Source organism: Populus alba, chromosome 11, assembly GCF_005239225.2.
Source record: "Populus alba chromosome 11, ASM523922v2, whole genome shotgun sequence".
NCBI classification, from domain to species: domain Eukaryota; kingdom Viridiplantae; phylum Streptophyta; class Magnoliopsida; order Malpighiales; family Salicaceae; genus Populus; species Populus alba.
This window is the reverse complement of record NC_133294.1, coordinates 19,793,948-19,817,331: the sequence shown is the minus strand read 5'-3', so window position 1 is coordinate 19,817,331 and position 23,384 is coordinate 19,793,948. Positions and strand designations below refer to the sequence as shown.

The following is a 23,384-nucleotide window of genomic DNA, read 5'->3' as shown; positions in this document are numbered from 1 at the left end:
TAAAAATAATTTATCACTAAAAAAATAAACTTTTTTTTAAAAAAACTATAATACAATCACGACACTATTATTACCGGAAAGCCACCAGACAAGAACCCGGAGACAGCACACCTTGGTTTCAGCGCCTGATGATTAAAACAAAACTGGAAAATGTTAGATAAAACTTATTTTTCTGACCAAATAGATTTGGTTATGTTTTTTTTAGGGAAGAAAAATTTACGGGAACGTGTCTGGTCATTATGATATTAGAGAATGTTTGTACGAGAGGCAGTTTGTTTTTTTTTTTTTTTTAATAAAAAGAATGTTTTTATAGCTTTTGTAGGTATGATTAGTTTGTGCTTAAAATATATTGTACATTTGAAAAAAAAAACTACCACATTTCCAAGCCAAACACCTTCTAAGTGTTTATCTTTGTGTGTTTTATATTGTGGTGTGAGATATTTTTTTAATATGATTTTTTTTAAAAAAAATATATTAAATATTTTTTTAAATTATTTTATTTTTAATATTAACATATCAAAATTATAAAAAAATATATAAAAAATATTAAATTAATATTTTTTTTATTAAATACTTTTAAAACACAATTTCAAACCATATCAAAGAGTTTTAAACTACAAGGTACCCACATCCAAACATGGGGTTTTATTTTAAATTTTTAACCCCTCACTGATGGTAATACACCGGAAGCAATTTCCAGTGTGTTTGTTTTTATTTTTGTGGTTGAGATTGTGGTTGGGTACAACCCATTTATGCACAAACCTCAACCACAAAAAGCTATTTTTTCTTGTTTTTTAATGGATCCCACACCTAAACCTCAATTTCCACCTCAAATACAAACACGCACGAAAGGGAAGGCCAAAGGGGGGAAGGTTTTAAAATTTTCATCCAAGTGAATGTGTGAGATTCTGGATATATTAGAAAATATTTTTTATTTAAAAAACATATTTTATATTTTTTAAAATTTATTTTTAAATTAACATATCAAAATAATATAAAAATATCAAGAAATTAATTTAAAACTTGAATTTTTTTTTAAAAATAGAAACATAATTGTACCACCTAAGCCAAACAAACTCGGCCCTACAAATTTAATTTTTCTATTCTTCAGTGAAACGAGATTTGTTTTATTTTTAATTTGCAGGTTTTAGACTTTTAAAAGGACCGCACACCTGCCGCACTTGAACAGTTAATTAATTAAGGTCACAGAGACCTTCCGAGTAGTAGCACCTTACCACGTATAGGTCCTCTAACTGGGTCGGGGGTTGGTTGTTAAACCAGTGATTTATTTAATCGAAGTCAGACATGTATCTATCCTAGTTATGAAGCCACCACTTCGGTTTTGGATAGGCTTAACTCTGGCAATCCACGTCGGATCCACACACATTCTTGCTGCTCGTCCTTTGACTCCTGCCAGCATTAACCACTTAATTAATTTATTATATATGGATTACCTGGGTGTTTCTCTTAATTGGACTTTTTTTTTTTTTGACACAGCGTACCCAAAAAAAAAAAAAAACACCCGGAAATCAATTAGTTTTGCGATGAGTGGATTTAATTTGATTTCCTATTTTTAGCATTTTTTAAAAAAAATTAATTAGTTTTGCGATGAGTGTGTGGAACATGATTGTGGTGATAACGACGAGGACATTAGAGGGAGCAATTTTCTTACACGTTCGTTGAATTTAAATAAAGAAGGATTATCATGAGGATGTATAGATATACTAGATCAGTGGTTGAAGTTACGCTGCAAGTTTAACCAGGTTTTTCTCATTGTAAACAAAATGTTGAGATGGTATCAATGTTTTTAAATAGGTAAAAATAAATAATTAGGATTTGATTAATTCAACTTATTTAATAAACACGATTAATTTAATAATATAATTTAAAAAAAAACGACACTAAATAAACTGAGCCAAGAAAAATATATAATAATGAACTAAAAAACAAACCGTTCTCAATATAAAGTAAAAACTTACTCTCATTATTTAATAATAAAATAAAAATAAATCAGGTGAAAAAAAAAAAGACAATGTTTGGACGACATTTAATTTTGGTTGCCCTTCATGACTTTCGAAGAGATAAGAGAGAATAGAGGAAGGAAAAGAAAAAAAGCCTGCCAAAGTCCAATCACAACGCCTCCATTGACATGCTTGAACCACTAGGGAGAGTGCGATGCGCGGCTTCCAATACCGCCATAAAAATAACTGTTTGGTCGACGAGGTATACCTCATACGCCACCCAAACACCTCGGCTGCCCTGCACCAACTTGTTTTCCTTACACGTTTATCCTAGTTTCTATATTTATTTTGGTTTTAATTATAGTGTCTTAACACTTAATTGTTTTAAATCAACTGATTTTTTTTTTATTTTGTTAAACTACGTATTGAAATTTTTTCTTGATGCTGCAAGATACTCATATAAAAAAAATCAATACAAAAGGGATCAAATTTTAAAAAAATGAGAAACTAAAATAAATAAAAAAACATAATTTTTTTCCCTGTAAATCAGTTCTTGATATTGGCAAACAAAGGCATCAAATACTTGTTCAAAATTCGATCTTGAAGCGCTAATTATTTTAAAACAATTAAAAAAAAAAGGAATTCATTGTTTGAACGTCCAATGAATGTCCTCACAAGCTCCAGTGCTTTTATTAGTTTTTTTCTATAATGTAAGAGAAGATAGAAATGGATCGTGAAAAAAAGAAAAAGGAAAGGAAGTTCATAGGACGGGCTCCATGAAGTTTCTCACCAATGTTTTCCCTTGGATTTGCCCTAACATCAATGGGTTGATTTTGGGAAGAAATTTTGATAAAGACCATCAAATCGTGTGGACCCACGGAGAAAACTGAAAGTCTCTCTCCTTTTTACGTGGGCCAAGATCCGGCCCATAATCATTCCAGATAGTTGTTTTAAGGTGAGTGCGTGAGGCCCTGTTGCTGAGAGGATAGAAGAAATAATTAGTCAAGGCCTGATATTGAATTGGCCTGACATGGGCCCAATAATACTGGTCTTTAAAGTTTCTTTAGACGATCCACCATGCACAACTGGTTACACCAAATTGGGCACATTCCAATACAGTCACGAGCTGCAAACTGGCAAGGCCCAAGCACGAGTTAAACTTCAAGGTTACTCCAAAAGAGAGTTCAATCATGGTACGACGCGATTGGACTCAGAAACAACAATTTGGAGCTATTAGAAGAGACAATTTGGTTTTTATTTTAAAAAAATTTGAATTTATTTTTTTACTTGAATTTATTTATTTTTAATATTTTCATATTTTTTTTGATATATTGATATCAAAAATAAATTTTAAAAAATTATTTTTATATATTTTTAAATAAAATAATATTTTAAAAACTAATCGGTTTTATAATATTGGTTGGAATTTAAATAAGAGACACTGGGATATAAATTGTTAAAAGAAAATTGGCATCAAAGTAAGATAACGCCAGCACAATGAATCTTGATGTTCACTTTTTAATACACCCACAATTTTCAATTAAATAGTGCTAAGAACAATTGGCACGAGTCCAGCGATTTTTAAACATCTGTACTGCATGGAGGTTGAGATCCAACGAGTGTCGAACAATGTGTTCATAACTGTCATTTTAATGTTAAGTTAAACTTTGGTCATATCTTCGCAGGTTTAATTGATATTATAGTAATGATTGTTTTTGAAGTTTAAAAATATATTAAAATAATTTGTTTTTAAAAAAATTATTTTTTAACATTAAAAAATATCTAAAAACAAAATAAAATAATTTTAAATAAAATCTAAATTTTTTGTTAACGTGGTTCATGCGGCCAAAACAAACACGCACTTTGAAGTTAGTTGAAAGTAACCTTCCCCGAAGTGGGAAAAAAGACGTCCAGAATTAAGTGATTAATAAATAAATAAATAGGACGGTCCATGATGCTGGCAACAATTATCTTGGAATGCACCCTAATCAAATACTAAAAATGAAAAGAACATGAATTCAAGCTAAAAATTGCCCCAAAAGGGGTAGGATCTGTTGTTGTTGGCTGGTGTTTTCTAATCTGTAAATAGCAATGGAGGCGGAATTCCTCTAAAATTGAAACCGAAGAAACATGATAACGGAGCTCAAGATTTTAAATTAATCATCACATGATCAAATCTCAGCTTTACTCCAAGACTATGCTGCACTGTATTGCTCCTCAAGTTCTCAAACAACTTGCTTGAAATTGGTTTTTAATTGTCTGTTTATTTTTTAATTTTAAATTATTTTGATGTGTTGATATTAAAAAAATTATTATATTAATATATCTTTAAACAAAAAAAAGTACTATAAAAAATAATAACTCAGTTAAATTGAGCAACTTGCCATGTTATATTTTGGTGAATAAAGTTACTCCTTAGCTATAGCCCCGTTCATATCCTGAAACGTGAGTATAGCTACTCTCCACGATTTTCACATCAAAAGTTGTGGCAAACAGAGACCCGGAAATCTTAGAAAGCAATATCATTCACAGCTTGAAGGCCCACCTCTTCTCACCTTATCTCTTTCCCGGGTGTGCTGCCCTATATCCCTCTCCTCTGAAGAAGAAACGGTGGCCAGGAAGGCCTCGCTTGACCATTGGATGCACAAGTGCATTTAGTAATCGAATGGACCGCAGGCTGCTACGATGCAAGTCAGTAAGTCACTTGTCCGGCTAACCTGAGGGCAAAGGACAAGAACAAGCATGGGTTCGATTTTCTTCGTGGTATATACCGCTTCTTGTCAAAGAACAGCAAGAGATGCCAATTTCACGTCCATATAGATCACAATGAGTGTGTAAATATCTGAATAAATTCCTGATTTTCCAGAAAGAATGATAGTTTGATACTCTCTTTTGTTTTTGCGTGGTGGCACTTCACATATTAATTGTAAAAATTGACAATTATTATCTATAAAAAAATAATTGTTAATGTCATGCCAGGAAGGAATATAGAAAAAAAAGCCCGATGAAAACTCGAGCTCACCAATATAACTATGATGCTATTGAGAAAGGCTTCACGATGACATCAAATAAGGTTGTATGCATCGTTGGAACAACAACTTGAAAAAAACAAACCAAATAAAATATATATACAAGAGCATCTCAAGTTTATATTAATTAAATATTTAATTGAATTAAAAAACAAAAACAAAAACTTCTTTCTAAAATGGTTAAATTTAACAAAGAAAAACAAATAAAAAATACTAGAGATAGCTCAGGTAGATTTTAAAATCATTGAAAAATCTTATAAAAAGCTAGAAAGGAAAAAAAAAAAACGAACTCAATCTCCAAACCTGAATTAATCTTATAAACTTATATTTTTTTGAAATCTTAAATTTGGATTCAATTTAAAAGTTTAATTTCAGATAAATTTAATATTAAATGATAAAAAAAATATTAATTTTTTTTTACAAAAATCTCAAAGTAAAATAATTTATTTTTTAAAATTTTATTTTCTATAAAAATACTTTCTAGCAGGAAATCTCTAAGTATTAAATGTTAAGGTCGGATTAGCCATGTAGAAGATTGGTGGCCGAAACTGAACCCGGGGAATAGCATTGGGTCATGTCTTATGGGAAGGTGACCTGGAGTCTTTTCCAAACCCATATAGATACAAGCAGAGCTGGCAAGGCTTATTTTGTCCGAACCCATCATCATATAGATGTCTGGTTAAATTGCCGAGGAAGTAAAAAGAGAGAAGCATATTACAAGGCGATAAAATGTGCCGTATCATTTATAAATGGGAGCATATGACTCTTTTTTTTGTTTTTTTTATCAAGTGTTGAAATTAAAATGAATCCAAATATAATAGATTAATGTTACTTAAGTTAATTCAATAACTTTTTCTTTCTATTTTAACAGGGGGGGGGGGGATGTGGATAGAATAGAAGAAATACACAGCACCACATCCGCCAATCAGAATTCAGAAAATCACACTGACCAAATCAACAAATCCTCCACTTCACATCTCCAGAAACCCCCCGTGGCCTCTCTCATCAAGGAGCAAAAGTCAATAATTTTGCTCCCAAGCCCTGCCACACTCCACTAACCTTTTACATCCAAACAAAAAAAAAAGAAAGCCAAGCCAGGCCAGACCAAACCAACAACCACACGCCCCTCCTCCATCTCCACAAACTCGCAACAAGCAAAACCCCTGTCTGAAATCGTCTCCTAACGTTGAATGGCTGCTGCGAGTGGATTTGCGACAACCATATCGGGTGCCAAAATGGAGACATTGCTATCGTTGAATTCTTCTTCTTATTCTACATCATCTGTATCCTTTGTTTTGCCACAGGATGTGCGGGTTTCTTGCAAACCCCCTAGAAATAATTATAGGAGAAGAGTCTTGCTGAATCATAAAGGAGGAGGGGTGAGATGCGAGGTCTCTACTGCTTCGAATGATGTTGCTCTTGCTGCTGAAATTGACCCGGCTAGAGTCTCTAGCATGTCTGCTCTTGAACAGCTCAAGACCTCTGCTGTTGACAGTGAGTTGTTTTTCTTATACTATTGAATTTTTTTTTTCAGATTCTGTTGTTTTTACTGATTTTTGGGTTTCTATCCTGATTCTCAATTGTGGCCTTCTCAACCGTGAATGAGTTGCTTAATTGTAATTTAGATTGCTATCTAAATCAAAATTGCGTGGTCTTTGTGTGTGGTTTTACATTTCATAACATGCGAATATGCAGCAGGGTTCTGAGATTATTTTTAATAAATTCCAGTGGCAAACTAAAATATATACCTTAATCATGTATTTGGATTCTGAGATTCACAATCAGCGTTTAACCTTTTTGCATCTTAGGATGCAACAAAGGAAATATTGGTTTGGGTTTCAGCATTTTCCATAGAGGGTATAATCATCAAGTTTTTGTGGTGTTATTGCATTGCTGATGGTCTCTTTGTTGATTTCCACCAGGATATACAAAAGAGAGGGCTAGCATCGTGGTAATTGGGCTTAGTATTCACACCGCACCAGTTGAAATGCGCGAAAAGCTTGCCATTCCAGAAGCTGAATGGCCCCGAGCTATTGGGGAGCTTTGTGGTTTGAATCACATAGAAGAAGCCGCTGTGCTTAGCACTTGTAATAGAATGGAAATATATGTTGTTGCCCTGTCTCAGCATCGCGGGGTCAAAGAAGTGACTGAATGGATGTCAAAGGTGCTTTCTTGTTCCTGTACTTGGTTTATCATGGAATTTAAGAGAACCTTCATTTTTACAGTCCTATTTACTCCATCAGTGCATAGGAAGAGAGTTTTTCTTCCAATAAAGAAAATGCAGGATTAGACTTGCCATTATAAGTTAATAAGAGGTGGTCTAGCTAGATGACCTTGAGCGATTAAAACTTTCTATGCTATCACCGAGTTTACTGCCATTGAATGATTCGGATTTTTCTGTCCTGATTTTGCTTTAATATACGTGGCATGTGAGCTTCTCGTGCTTTCTCAGGTCTTGTTTTTTCTAAAATGGCATTTAGTTGTTAAAATATTATTTCTCTCCTTTTCAGACAAGTGGTGTCCCTGTTTCTGAAATTTGTGAGCACCGGTTTTTGCTGTACAATAATGATGCTACACAGCATCTGTTTGAAGTATCTGCTGGTCTTGACTCGCTTGTTCTTGGAGAAGGTCAGATTCTTGCTCAAGTTAAACAAGTTGTCAAAGTTGGCCAAGGGATTGTTGGTTTCGGGAGGAACATTAGTGGGCTGTTTAAGCATGCAATCACTGTTGGAAAGCGGGTTAGAACCGAGACAAATATCGCTGCTGGGGCTGTTTCTGTGAGCTCAGCTGCTGTTGAACTTGCTTTGATGAAGCTCCCTGAATCTTCTCATGCCAGTGCCAGAATGTTGGTAATTGGGGCAGGGAAGATGGGGAAGCTAGTCATTAAACACTTAGTAGCAAAAGGTTGCACAGAGATGGTAGTTGTAAACAGAACAGAGGATAGAGTTGCAGCCATCCGCGAGGAGTTGAAGGATGTTGAGATCATATACAAGCCCTTTTCAGATATGCTAACTTGCGCTGCTGAAGCTGATGTTGTTTTCACAAGCACATCATCAGAAACTCCGTTATTTGTGAGAGACGATGTTAAAGATCTTCCTCCTGTTGGTTCAGAAGTTGGGGGTTTGAGGCTATTTGTTGATATCTCTGTTCCCAGAAATGTGGGTTCATGTGTCAGCGACCTTGAAAATGCGCGAGTTTACAATGTTGATGACCTGAAGGAGGTTGTGGCTGCTAACAAAGAAGACCGCCTGCGAAAAGCAATGGAAGCTCAGGCAATCATTAATGAAGAATCAAAACAATTTGAAGCCTGGAGGGATTCACTGGAGACTGTTCCTACCATCAAGAAATTGAGGGCTTATGCTGAGAGAATCAGACTTGCAGAGCTGGAGAAATGCCTTTCAAAAATGGGTGATGATATCTCAAAGAAAACAAGGAGAGCAGTGGATGATCTTAGCCGTGGTATAGTGAACAAGCTCCTTCATGGTCCGATGCAGCACCTGAGATGTGATGGTAGTGACAGCCGGACTCTCAGCGAGACCCTTGAGAATATGCATGCTCTCAACAGAATGTTCAGCCTCGAGACAGAAGTGGCTATTTTGGAACAAAAGATTCGAGCCAAACAAAGCCAGAAGTAAGTTCCAACATAAAATAGCTTCATGACACTTCATTAACCTCCGAATTTTATAAGAGGAAATCTTCCTCAACTTTCTCTGAATGCTGCCCCCAAGTGTAAACTTCACTTTTTATGATTGAACTGTGATTCCCTTGAAGGAACACGTCCATTGATTTATTTGGTGCAATACACTGTTTTTAATTTGGAAATCGCTTCTTCTTCTTCTTCTTCTTTTGTATGCATCCAGTGTTACCAGTAGTATCATCTTTCTAGGATACAGCAGGGTGATATAGAGGTGAGCTTGACCCGTGTATCGATTTGTTGTAAGAGTTCATGGCATGTATCCGGTATACTCTTATCGTTGTAATTAAGTATATACTTATTTTAATATAAAGCTGCCTTTTACTAGTATCTCTTTCGCCAATGCTATGTTTTGTGTTGCGGCTTCGAGTTTCAGCCAGAAAATTCTCCATCACGGGACAATAATTGGTCACCAACCCAAGTGGTTGGATAAAAAGTAGGAGCTCTGTTTTGTTGTCCAACCAATGAGCTTGAGCTTAAGAGTTTCTTGAGTTTGGATTTACGATGAAAGGATAAGTTCATTGCAATCTCCAAAATGCAGAGGGAGCTGATGTGTCCGGAGCATGTTTGGCCTCTGCTATATTGAGCCGTGATGTTTTGTGAAATTCAACTTGTCACATTGTTTGACAATGAGCTGTTGTGGTGTTCTGTTAGTAAAACTACTTAAATTAAAATTATTAATAAAAAATATAATTTAAATTAAATATTTTCTTTGATAATTTAAACATTATTTTTCGACAAACTAAATGAGCTCTTTAAGAGAATTCTTTATTTGAGAAATACACAAATATCATAAAGAGAAAAAAAAAGACTAAAAAAGAAACAATAATCAAAAACATCACATGGTTATTTTTTCAATTAGTAATTTAACTAGGATCAATACAAACTGAGAACTAATATACTTGTAATAATATTAGTTAATATTAAATATTATTAACTATGTAATTAAATATTAGTTAATTATTACACTTAAAACAAAAATGATTGAGGTTAGTTAATTTTCAAATATTTAGGTTGTCTTTTTCTTTTAAATAAAATAAATACTCTTCCATTTGCAAAAACATAACTTCATTTTTTAAATAGAATCTAATATATACACTTAATCTGCTTTAAAAATAACTATCTTGTGATGCTTGTTTAGGAGTTCTGATTGTGGTTGCTTTTCAAAGTATTTTTCGTGCTGAAATGCATCAAAATAATATATTTTTTTTTTAAAAAAATATTTTAAAAATTAGCGCATCTAAACAATCTAAAATATACAAAAAAAATTTAATTTTTAACAAAACAAATAAAAATTAAAATTTTAATAAAATACAGTTTATATTCCATTCCCAAACCCAATCAGTATACACCTGATTTTTCAAATCAAACAAGTAAATTAACAAAAATAGAGGGCCAAACAAGCTACTAGTCTAGTTTGCAGCGCCAGGTATCTAGGTCTAAACCATCAATTAGAAACATCAATTCTAGCCCAAACCTGGCTTGATTTACATGTCTAGACTAGTGAATTAGTTTTCGAGCCCATTCCCACTTTAGATGCTTAAGTAGAATTCACCTTCTGATCGATTTTATAATTCTCCCTCTCCTTTTCCTTTTCTATTGTTGTATTTGGTTATTGTTTTAAAAATAAAGAGATGGAGATAATAAAGATAAAGAAAACATATTTATTAGTTTTTTATATTTTAAAAATATAAAAATTAATTTTAAAACTATTTTAAAATAAATTTATTTTATATCTCAACCTTCTTCTCTTCAATCAAACATGCTGAGCTAGCAACACATGTTGTTATTTTTTCTATACCTGTCCTGGGATACAAAAAATGCAACCTATTAGACTCTGTTTGTTATAAGAGTAAAGAAAGAAAAAATTTAGAGGTGCGGTTTTAACCTCTTTTACATGTGTTTGATATAAACTAATTTTAGCCTTTAAAAGTTATGAAAGGCCAAAGTTCCCTCAAAATTGGGGTTAAGCCTTACTCCTTGCCTTTGGAATTAAATCCCCCTTCACGTATTTCAACATTTCTTTTGCTTTCATAGTATAAGAATCCCAATAAAATATATGAGCCAAACAAATACAAAAATGCTTGAAGAACATGGACTAAAAAAGACTATAAGGTTTTTTTTTTTTTTTTTTTATTAACGTGGATGTCCAAGTCAACTTGCGTGTATTTCAACTAATTTCACGGACCGTGAAGTTAACGATCATATGAGTCTCTAGTAGTTATTATATTAGTAATTATAGGGCTCGAACATAAAATTACAGGGAAAATAAACCTCTTAATTCCAAACAAACTAAACTTTTATTATTGGACAGATCTTAAATGGTTAGAAAATAAGTTTTTGATTGATTGTTTGCTTAAAATGTATCAAGAAAGGAAACACAAAGCTGAAGTTGGTTTTAAATCGTGATATCTAGTCTATTTAGAGCAAATAATGACTACAATGCTATATGAAAGGAGTTTGAAAGTATCAAAGTCGTAAGAAAAAATAAAATGAATCTAGGCTTTTTCACAACTATTGTGGTGGGCTTTGACTTTTTTTTTTGGGGGGGGCTTAGGTTATAGTTTGTACTCTCCTGGAAAATAAGTTTATTGTAAAAAATAGCGAATCTCGTGATATTTAAGTTAGTAAAACGAGGGAAGAACGTAATGTATGATAGGAAAGAAAAATAATAAAAATGCAAAAGAAAGATAATCATGACAATTTTTTTTGTGTGTGTGGCTATATGATGCAATTGTCTTTCATGATAGCTGATCCTTGAATATTTATATTCAGATCATATGAATTACTTATAGTGGCGAGCAGGGTTGCAAATCAACTTTTAAGAGTAATCACAATAAATTATTGCTTATTTATTCATTTACCACAATTTTATTTGTGTAAAATGAGATTTTTTTTTAATATATTCGATAGTCTTTCTTATATGGAGTCACTCTCATTCATCACATATAATAAAAACTAAACATAGCAAATATATTAAACACACCGGGGATTTCTTTTTAAAAAAGTGAAGAATTTATTCAATTCTAATGAAATTTTAACAGAATTTTCCTCCATAGTCTTTCCTGAAATTTCATTTTACATCAATACCTACAACACAATAACAATCAAACCATATTTGATTTAATCTTAAAATAATAACTTAACTAGTTAGACTTTAAGTTTGCTCTCTAAAAGTTACTAGTTTGAATTTTAAAAATCTTCATAACAATTATAGACTTACATGATTGTTAACTTTCAGAGTCCGTAAAATTAGTCAAGATACATGCAAGCTAAACCAAACATCTATATTAATAATAATAAATAAATAAAAAAAAACCACACGTGGCTTATACAACCACCATTTACATAGAAATAGCCTCGGGTCACCATTTGATTATTGTTTACAAATTCTGATAGTGTTCTATTTCCAATACCAGTAAATACATCACACTGGATTGGTTTACAGCTTTGAGTGGGTAAAAATTATGGTATGACACGTGTACGTTGCTTAAAGATTATTTTCTACTTGTGCTGTCTATTACCCTCCTCCGGTATCCTACTCTAGTTTCCCCCAGTAATGCTATCGGTGCACATCCACCTAGAGTTGACCGGACAAAATGCCTTCGTTGTCGTTGTCAGTGATGGTTTTTTAAAGTAACTCCGCCTGAGTTTATCCATCGCTACATTTTTCACTGCGAGGACAAGCCATCTACACATCTGCCTGAAGAATCCAAAGTGTGTGGCGTGCGGTAGAAACCAACGATAAGATTTGCAAAAATTGTATCATTAACTGTCGTTTTATTATATTGCTGGTTTATAATAATTGTGCATTGTTACAGGACACTTTTCAAGATCTAGTTTTATTTAATTGTTTAGTAATTAAAATATATATTCATAAAAAATATGAATGGGATTATGGAGGAAAAGTGTGTTTTTGTACTCAAAATTGTTTTTTGTTCTGACAACATCTCAGTAACATGGTTTTATTGCATAAAAAGTAATGAAAATTAAAAAATATATATTCATTTGAATTAAAGAGTAAATAATGTATAGAAAAGATACATTATAGATATGTTGTTGAAAGAAATTATCAGAAAAAAATATTTTTTAAGTAAAAACTTATTATGCTATTGAAAGCGAGTTTTGATTAAAAAAAAATCATTATCATTTTTATGAACTTATATGAAAAACAAATATAAGATTAATAAACATGAAAAGATTATATAAAGAAATTTAAACCATAAAGTAACATAATAGATATTTTATTCTTATTAATTATTGATGAGCATTTTTTTTAAAATCTAAATATTAGATTAATACGTAATTATTTATAAAGTAATTTTTAATGTTTACTATCAAAAAAGCTCAAATCTTCTTCAAAACTATGTCATGATAGGGTAATTATTTTAAAATAAATTTATTTAAAGATAAATTTATTATACAAAATTTTTAAAAAACATTAAGGGTTATTTAACAGAAAAAAAAAATTAGGTGTATCTTGTTTAAAAGAAAAAAGACAAGACATGCATAAACCTTGAAAGCCAAGTTCGTGCTCTTGGCTTTCTTTTGTTTTTGTTTTTTTTTAATTTGTAAATGACATGTTGTTCACCATTTTAAAATAAAATGAAGGATGCATTGTTAACCTAGGTTGATATTTCGTTATCTTCTGGTTCAAATTTTAGCTTAGCTTGAAAGTAAGAATTTAAGATTTTTTGATATTAAAATTATAAATTTCAATTCGTTTTAACAAGAAAAAACACGAGTCATTGCAACCTCAAAACACAATTTCATGAGATTAAAAATTGTAAACCAAATAAAATTAAAATAAAATTAATGGATTTTGATCTATTATTTTTGGTAAGTTGAAGGACAAAATCACTTTCATTTAAACTATTTTTTTTTTTAAAATGAACTAAGAGCATTTTTCTTTCTCCTAACATTCAGGAATCAAAACATGATAAAAATAAAGTTTAAGGCTGAAGAGAAAAAAAATAGAGACCATACTGAAGTTTCTCGCATCCTGCTTGAACAATAAAAACAAAAAAACATTTGTGTTTTTTTTGTTAATTTTTGATAATTATTGTTTTATATTTTTAATTATAACCTAAAAGATTATCATTGTAAATTGCATTATAGGAATGTACATTTTATATGTATCTTGTGTTATAGTAAAAGATCAATGTTTTTTAGGTTTTTTTTTAAAAAATTTAATGTATATATTTTGAACAATCCTACTACATGGAGAAACAAAACAAGAGATTTTAGTTTTTTTGTTAATGTGGTGAGGTGTAGTTGAAACTGTGTTTTGCTTCAATTATAATTTTTAAAGCGTTTAATTAATAAACACACACCACTGTTTTGTATAGATTCCAATGAAAAATCTCTCTTGAAATCTTTGCTGTAAAAAAAAATTATAATTTATATATTTTTTGAAAGCCTATTTTTTTAAACCACAAATGCAAATATAGAAGCTATTTCGTCTTCCTATAGCTAATCTTTACCATCGCAATGGTACATGTAAATATTTTCTTCCAAGATCATGTACCCGGGATTGAGGATTGCAATAAGAGAAGGAAAAGAAAAAGAACATTGATATCTCTCCCGGCGATCTTCTCTTTCTTTCCCCAGAAAGTTTAAAAGTGCAATCAATCCTGCATACGTCAAAAGGTTAAAAGGGGCTCTAAAATCAGAAAGAATGTGGTGCATCTTTTGTAAACACACGTCCCTCTCGATCTTAGCTATGGAATCAAACAAACTCACGATCCCATTGTGCTTTTTAGTCACAAACTAGGAGAAACCATTGCATTGATAGCTGTGTTATTTGCTATGGAGCCACGGCGTGTGGAGAAGTCACATTTAAGCGAGGCTCGTACAGCGAGCAGGCTTTTAGAATTGGTCCAGCCCCATCCAGTGAACATGACCACGCCTCCAACTCGATAGATTACGAGAAATTGTATTTGAAACAGAGTAATCAATTTACAAGCACTGGAAAACAGATAATAAAACGTTTTAAGATCAGAGGATTGGTATTTACTTCGATTTACATTAGTCAACATATTTATAAATTGAATTTCTTTTATAGATTGATTCACATATAGTATATATATATATATATATAGAGAGAGAAGAGAGAGAGAGAGAACAGATTAATGTTGCTAGAGAAGAAACACTACTTTGCCCCCCTCGTATTGATCTAGTTTTGCTAGCTTGCTCGCCTTCACCTTGGAGAAGTTAAATTCTGATTGATTGATGGTGGTGCCGTTTCCTGAGACTTGGACCAGACCACGAGTCCTTTTATTTTGATGCAGCCATAGACTAGGAGAGAGTGATACAACAACAACAAAGAAATGACTAAAAAGGTGTCCTAAAGAAACTGATCTAAAGACGACCAAATTTAGAACAAGGGATGCAACATTACACAGACAGCTACAAATTGATTGATGGGCAAGAGAGGCTATGACAGAAACTCAAAACCGGTAAGATGAGGATACTGATTTCAAATTAAATCATAAATCTGAGGAAATTCATGTTAACATCTCTAACGATTGTCTTAGCTGCTAATTAGATCATAAACATATTTCAAAACGTAGTGGGATACAAGATCAACTGCATTTGAATCAAGAAATTGTTCAAATTACACAGAAGAGGTCGGGCCAGAATGATGCATGGAACAGAAAAAAATATAAAAGCAAAACATTACATGGGGGACCTAAGCCCATCAATATCACCCCACTCTCGAAGGGGTCCAAGGCACTTTCCCTCTTCTTCTTTTTTTCCCTTTAAAAAAAAAAAAAAAGAAAAGAAAACCAGCAAGGAATCATAAACAGCCAAAATGATTCAATCATCATTTCAAGCCCCCGGCAACCTCAATGATTCTGTCCTATTACCATTGATTCCAAATACACATGACATGGTCCTAAAACTAGCCCACTTATTCGTTAAAGTCCTAAAACGATATGACTTTGTTAACTCGGAAACAACAACCATAAACAAAAAAAAACAAAAAATAAAAAGGCTCCATTATCCTAACATTTACACCTTTTTGTTGAAGAGATGATGAATGATGATCTCCTACAAATACAATACAAATTCTCTCTCAACAAGAGCTGTGGATTGAGTTTTTGAAAAGGAAAAAAAAAAGCACAAAACAAAAGACAAGCTTTGAGCACCCACCCAATCAATTCCCGTGGGGTATCGATCTCTCAAATGTTATCACCCTCCCCCTGCAGAAAAGACCGCGCCGTCTGCTACCACCTTGTCCCCCCTTTTAAATAGAACTATGCTTCCAAATCCAAAGTTTTCTAATATTTTTCTCCCATGAATTTTTAACAAAATCAATTATTTCTCCCTATTTTTTTCCACCCGTTAAAAATCTAGCATTTTCAAGCCGTGCAAGTCACTGACTCTATTCAACGACTTTTTCATTTGTGGCTACTTTAGCCAGCTTCTCAGCCGCCCTCCAAGCTGAAAAGTGGGGGGTAAGTGGCTCGCCATTCTCAATCCATCGTAACCATTTCTCTCCGCCGCCTGCAATCATCATTTGCTGCTGCTGCTGCTGCTGCAATTGATGATGCTGCTTCCTCCATTGCACCTCTGCCAATTCAGCCTCCAACCTCCTAACATAATCGTCAGCCGATATTAAACTAGACTGCAATATCAAAGCTCGAGATGATACGAGCAAGTGATGGGCACTTGTAAACTCATTATGCTTCCACGAGCCAGCCTAGCCTCGGCCAAGCTCGAAGTTGTTGATAAACAAATTACTCAGATGTTGGATCTTAGGGCCTGTTGACGGGAGAGCGTGGGGCCGGGGGACTAGTAGAGACTGATCACGGTCATACACGACCTCTTGCGTGGCGGGATCTTTGTAAAGGCATCGAGCAGACATCACATGGTGGGACCCAACAGCCGACTGTGGAACTCTCAGCTCCACTAACAGCTCCCTCTCTTCTTCGGCGTACAAATCGCCAAGCCGAACGGAACCCGAACCGAGCACATTTGGTCTTGAATTGCAAGGATAAACCGCTACAATTTCAGCAGGAGCGGAGCTGGAGGCGAATCCAAGCTGAATTCTTAAATCCTGCACTACAACACTCAATAAACCACCAACACATTTAGCAAAGGCATCCTCAGCCGGCTCCTGGCTGTTGCCACCGCTTTGACCAAACCCAAATGAATGGACCGGGATCTCGATATGTGCAAAGCGGGTAGACGACTTGTGGATAGACGTGTGCCTATGATTTGAGTTGTTATCCGATACCCTCTCGTCCTGACCGTCTGATAATAACATGATGCTGGCCACAGGATTTCTCTCCCTCCTGTCTTCAAGAACCTTAGTCGCTTTCCTCAAAGCTTCACCAACACTACTGCCTTGACCACAAACAAGCCGGTCAATAATGCGCCGAGCTGACCGCTGTCCATTAGGCGTCATTCTCTTCAAAGGCAATAGCCTTTTAGGACTACTCGAAAAGGCCACAATAGAAAGTCGATCAGCCGAGCCAAGAGAAGAAATAACCAGACGCATTGCGCGTTTCAGCATTTGCAACTTAGCCCCGGTCATGCTGGCACTAACATCAAGAACCGTTATCAAATCAATGGGTGCTCGACGGGAAGGGTCTAAAAGAGATGCTGTTGAATTTGAACTGTTGCGTGTGGTCAGTGATGGCAATGGTGGTGGAGCTTTCACTCTCAGAGCCACTGCATAAGTTTCATACCCGCGGCCTACAGATATCACAGCTACTTCTGGCAATAATCTGACCTGAACATTCCTCGAAAAATCTCGGTCATTGATTGAAACCTCATCCGATTTGACGACTGAAGTAGAATGGGTGGGGAAGAATCCTTGAAATTCTTCAACACCGTCATCATCTTCATCCACACTTTCGTCAGCTTCAGGAATTGGGTTGAATCTGGCACCTATGGGGCAGTTGAGATAATAATGGTTCATCGTCATCATAGGATCTTGAATCGGAATATTTTGGTGTTCTTGGTTGTGGTTGTGGTGGGGTGGGTGTGGCTGTGGTTTTTATGGCTCTTGGTGATGATTCTACAATGACAACCTTTTTCTCTTCTACTTTGGTGATGGTGTTGGTGCTGGGGTCTTCTTCTACATTATTGTCATTCTGGTGGAGGTTTTTGTGGATGGCAAGTAAAGGAACATCTTTCCAGGTAGAGTTGCAGACAGGGCACACAAGACTGCCATGCTTACGAACATAGGAAGCTATGCAAGGGAAGTGGAAGGCATGTGCACACTCTGCTGTGTAAATTGCTGTGCCTTGACCTCTTTTTACGCTATTCAAGCAGATTCCGCAGCTACTCTGCAACAACAATAAAACAAAACCCATCAATTGTCAATAAAGTCAAATCTCTTTATGATGAGTAGCAATGAGATCTCAATCACACCGAAAATCAGCCTTCTTGAAATTAAAGATAAAATTAAGAGAGAGAACTAAGAATCTTTTTTCATATTTGGAAATGGAGAAATCTTACTCTGAATTTGAAGCTATTCTTGAAGAGAGACAATTTAAGAGGAGATCTAGGAGAAGACGGATTTGAGCTCAGTAGTGATTTGGGGTTTCTAGTAGCGGTGGTTATTTTCGGTGCGGTTTTGCAATGGAAAGCGGGGCTCTCGTTTGTTGAAGGAGAGTCTACAGTGTTTGTGCGGCAACGCAGGTTGGGATTTTGAGACGGCAAACGAGGCGTACTAGGGTTGCTTGCACTGGAGAAAAATCCTAGCTTTGCACACCTTCTGGGGCTAGGACTTGGACTTGGACTCGTGGTTTGTTGTTTATCAGAGATTGTGGTTTCTCGGTCTCTAGGAATTGTTGTGCAAAAAGCTCTTCTCCAACCGGTACCCATTTTTCAGTTAGGGGCCAGAGCAAGAATCAAAGAAATCCCCACCTTTCTTTTATCTTTATAGGGAGATGAGGAAGAAGATAGCAGAAGGAGTTTTGTTTTGAAGGATCAAAGGCTGACACTGAAGACAAAAAGAGTGCAGGATTGAATTCAGAAATACAACAGCAGCATGGGATCAAATGAAAAAACAAAATAAAGGCGATGAGACAAAGTAGTGAGATTTATAGATTGATACTATAATATGAATAGAACCCCAAGTCTGTATCTCTCTCTCTCTCTCTCTCTCTCTCGCTCTTCCCCTCTTTTTTATTGCTCTATACCATCGATAGCCCCGAAAAGATATCTGGCAGAAGGCAAAAGGCTTTGATGAGATCTACAGCTCTCTCTCTCTGTCTCTCTCTATCTCTATATGTTCGATGCACAGAGAGAAGTTTAGCTGTCTATATATCCATCTTGGAAATGCTTAAATAATGAATTTACCACGGTGACTGACACCTGCTGGTTATATTTACTTCTCCGGTCAACGAAAGCTATGGTTCTATGTGAATCCCTGTATTTTTTTAAAAAACGTTTTTTATATATATTTTAAATTGTTTGATAACCTATTAAAAAATATTTTTTAATATATTTTTAAATGAAATTATATCTTCAAACAAAAAAATATAGATAAAAAACCATTATCTCATTTCTAAACTCTCTAAAAAACAAAAATATAAGTGTTTTTATATTATTTAAAAATAATTTTTAAAAAATAAAAATATAACTAACTGAAATTCACATGACTCATCCGAGTGAACCCAACCCCAAAAAAACAAGTTCTTTTGGCTTTGGACTAGGAGATTGCATGGCCGACTTAGGAATTGGCTGAAGACAATCAGTTGTGTATGATTTAACCTAGGTCATGTTTGTTTCTTGGAAAGTAGTTTTTGGGAAATCATTTTCCAAACTTTCTGTGTTTGTTTGTCATTAGAAAAGTTAGTCAACGGAAAACACTTTCCGGTCAATTTCAGTCAAAGAAAAATTTGACTTGGTTTTCAGGAAAGTGTTTTCCCTTCAGCTGTGTTTGTTTTCTGAAAAGTGGTTTTCGGGAAATCAATTTCCAAACTTTCTTTTGTTTGTTTGCCAATAGAAAAGTTGGTCAATGGAAAACACTTTCCAGTAAAAGGAAAATTTGGCTTGGTTTTCAGGAAAGTGTTTTCCTAAAAAATTTGGGGGAAAACACTTTTTGAAAGTTTTGAAAAATTTAGAAAGGTCATTATTTGCTGATTATATCAAATTTGATCCTCAAACTTTTGATTGATATATATATATATATATTGTTTTGAATATTTATTTTTCAATTTCATCTCTTAAAATTTTATTTTTATATTAACTTTGATCTTTATTTTTTATAATTGCTACTTGCTTTTTCCTTATCATTTTTTTATTGAAATTTTTTATCTATCAAATTTGGTCCCTATTTTTTTTGGTTGTTACTTATTTTATTTGAAATAATTTATGAAATGTTGATTATTATTATTTTAATTTCTTCATCTTTCATTTTTTAAAATTTTTTAAATTTCATCTCTATTATTTTGATTATTATTTATTTTAATTTCTTCATCTTTCATTTTTTTTTTAATTTTTTAAATTTCATCTCTATTATTTTGATTATTATTTATTTTATTTAAGATAATTTATGAAATTATATATTTTTTTTCAATTTCATTCTCATTCAACTTTTTAATTTGTAAGATTTGTTCCTCATTATTTTAATAAACTTGAGAAAAATAAAATATGAATAAGTTATTTTCCAGCTCATTTTCCATGATATAACCAAACACTGGAAAGTGTTTTTCCAACTTATTTTTCATTACACTACCAAACATCGGAAAATACTTTCTCGGAATTCACTTTCCAAAAGAAAACTACTTTCCAGCAAATAAACGGGGCCTTTAATATCCTTTATTTTTCTTTTAAGTTCAACCTAATAAAAAAATTAGAGTGTGCTGACCGGAATAAATTAATATATTTTTAGTATTTTTAAATTATTTAAAAAATATTTTTTCAAATAAAAAATATTTTAAAAAAATAATTATAACTATACTTTTAAATATACTCTTTATTCTTTAACATCCAAGTTCAAATCTTGAATTACTATTTAGATTTTTTTAAAAAATCAATTAGAGCTCGATGACAAATCAAAAACAAATATTAACGAATGGTTTCGCTTGAACAAGGTGCGAATGTGTAGCCTTCAACATCGTAAGAATGGTAGCAGAAGCATAACTGGAACTACTTAGAGCTCGCCTGTCTCTCCTGCATGATTCACAAATGGTAGTAGTGTTCTCGTTCTCTCCTGCACGAGTCTGGAAGAAGCAACATCAGCCGTTGATCTCTTTTTGTCATTTTAGCATGATTGCATTGATCAATTAAAAAAAGAATCTCTTAAACGTGGGACCGTATAGGAGGGGTAGTTGTACGAGATATAGGTACCTAGGATTGGAGGCAGGCTACCCAAGTAAAAATGTTTTCAGTAGGAGCTAGGAAGGCTTTTTGATATCCACATGTCAGGAACTCACATTGCATATTTTGAAATTTAATTGCTGTAGCGCAGTAGAAAGTAAAGACATTAAATGCGTCTATAGAAGTCAGATGTCCTCCAGTGCCTCATACGGCCATTGGACTGGTCCTTTCTAGGGGTGTCGGTAGTTTGCAGGGCTCTTTCAAATCCTTTATGTCCTTAACATGTCAAAATACTTGCCCCGAGAGGGTCCGCGTTTACCACTTATCGGGGTCCTATTTTTACCTCGTTAGGGTGGTAGATTTCTGTTAAAAAAAAGAAAAAAAGAAAGGAGAATCCACTGTGCATTTAAATGCATGTTTACTAGTGTAATTGGTTAATTACTATTCATGCTCCTTCAAACAAAATCATTACAAGATTAACTGTGCGACCATTTATTCTTTTTACCTTTAAAAAATACAGTATAATAGTTATACTGCTCGAAAAACAAAATGTTTTAAGAAATTATACAGAGATAATTAGGTCTTTTTAACAAGGGGGCTACTTTATCTTTTAAATGACATAAATATTATTAAAAAAAATTATTTATACGTGTGGTATCCCCTCATCATTAAATATTTGATTTTTTACTTAATTTTATTTTTTAATATTTAATTTATTAAAAATTAATCTTTATATTTTTTATTTCAATACCCTTTTTATAAGGTTATCTAAATCTTGTGTCCATAATAGTATGATTATCATGTTAATCCAGGTTGATTAAGATATTTTTTAGTTGCTTTTTTACAATTAATTTTTTTAATTATACCCTTCAATATTAAATTATTTAATAACTGAGTTTCATAATTTTATTATGATTGTTTTTTATAAAATTATCCTAATATTACAAAAAAATCACACTCACTAACGATGATGAACTTGAGCCACATTATTTTGGTCTTTCTTATTTTATCAGATTTATTTTCATTTTATTTTTCTGTTGCATTTTTTTCAATTCATTTGAATTATATTAAACACAGTCCAGTCAGTAATTTTTTCAAAAAAGATATGCTTTCATCAACTTAGCATTTATTTTCATATTGGAAAAATCTGGGTAGGCCCGCGTTATATCACGTCCCTGTCTGGCAATTAACGATAGTGAGATTGTGGTGTAAATGCATATGGAAGATGCTGTCATGCCGGGAAAGAATCTGTGCTTGCATACATAATGAAGACAATACAGCAGCGAAGGTCGAAAAAACGAGCAGCCAACTAGAACTAGAAGGGGTAAATAATGCTAGCTTGCAGGGGAGAGGAGCAATCCAGTTTCCTTATCTGAGATATGGCGATTGAATCTACACATTCTAACTGTCTCGGCCTCATCTGCTGTTCATTTCCACTATCCAAGTATCAGTATTGGTTTCGATAGAGATCCTAAAAAGGGATGTATGATGGTAGATGCTTAACCAGATGCTAAAATCTTCATCAAACATGCACTGCCCCTGGTTTCTATATTTGTTCTCGACAAGGGATCCGGTGGTCAGTGGTGATCATCATGGCTTCAAGAGATCAGGAAGAGAGAGAGAGAGAGAGAGAGAGAGAGTTTGCCCCAGTTTGCCCTCCAACTTCAACCAACATGGTAAATATTCTAGCTAGTCAATTTTCTTAAGAAGTTTTCAATTCGATCCCTTCGAATAAAAACTTCATTTCTCTTTCATGGCCACTTAAACATTTATCTTGTTAACTCTCTTAAGTGAGGAACCCCCCCTTTCCCCTTCAAAAATATGCATGTTATTTTCATATTAAAAGATATTTAATTGACATAAGAATATTTATTTACTTTCTTGTCTAGTAAATAAAAACAAATAAGATATCAACAATAACAAGCGATGATATTTAATTTAATATAAACGATGAATGCTTGTTAATATTATAAAAATATATCATTATGATATCTCTTAAACGTTTCAATGATCGTTTTTGTTAACAAATATAAATAAATGAGAATAAAATAATTTAATAGAAAGAGGCATGAAAAAAATTAAATCTCAATTCACAACAAATAAAATGACAACGGTGAAATTGAGAAGAAAACAATTTCAGAAAACAAAAAAGAAATTTATGCTAGTCTGTTCAAGCCAGCATGTAGGTGAATTCTTAAAAAAAAACATCATTCGAAGTATCTAGACATGATAATTTTTTTGTCACATATGGCTTGAGCAAAAATCAAACAAAATATATAACCTCGTCTTAGGATCGAGATAATTCCATGAAAAACAAGTCAAATGAAATCACAAAACTTAATTATCAAACCAATCTAATATCGACTAGCGAAGTTGAAAAAAAAATGAAAAGCAATGAAAAAAAAGACACAAGTCAAA

The 23,384-nt window shown here is 33.3% G+C and overlaps 2 protein-coding genes across 2 annotated transcripts; one reads left to right on the top strand and one right to left on the bottom strand.

Moving 5' to 3' along the window:
* Positions 1–5,914: 5,914 nt before the first annotated feature.
* Positions 5,915–9,014, top strand: LOC118031533 (glutamyl-tRNA reductase 1, chloroplastic). Its single transcript, XM_035035967.2, has 3 exons — positions 5,915–6,484; positions 6,913–7,154; positions 7,501–9,014. The coding sequence occupies exons 1-3, from the start codon at positions 6,181–6,183 to the stop codon at positions 8,623–8,625; spliced, it is 1,671 nt and encodes a 556-aa protein (XP_034891858.1). The 5' UTR covers positions 5,915–6,180; the 3' UTR covers positions 8,626–9,014.
* Positions 9,015–15,657: 6,643 nt separating this feature from the next.
* On the bottom strand, positions 15,658–18,953 carry LOC118031531 (E3 ubiquitin-protein ligase WAV3-like). The gene is given in 3 exon segments (XM_035035964.2): positions 15,658–17,595; positions 17,597–17,983; positions 18,156–18,953. Coding segments are annotated over 3 exon segments (2,280 nt in total). The 5' UTR covers positions 18,525–18,953; the 3' UTR covers positions 15,658–16,071.
* Between the last annotated feature and the right edge of the window lie 4,431 nt (positions 18,954–23,384).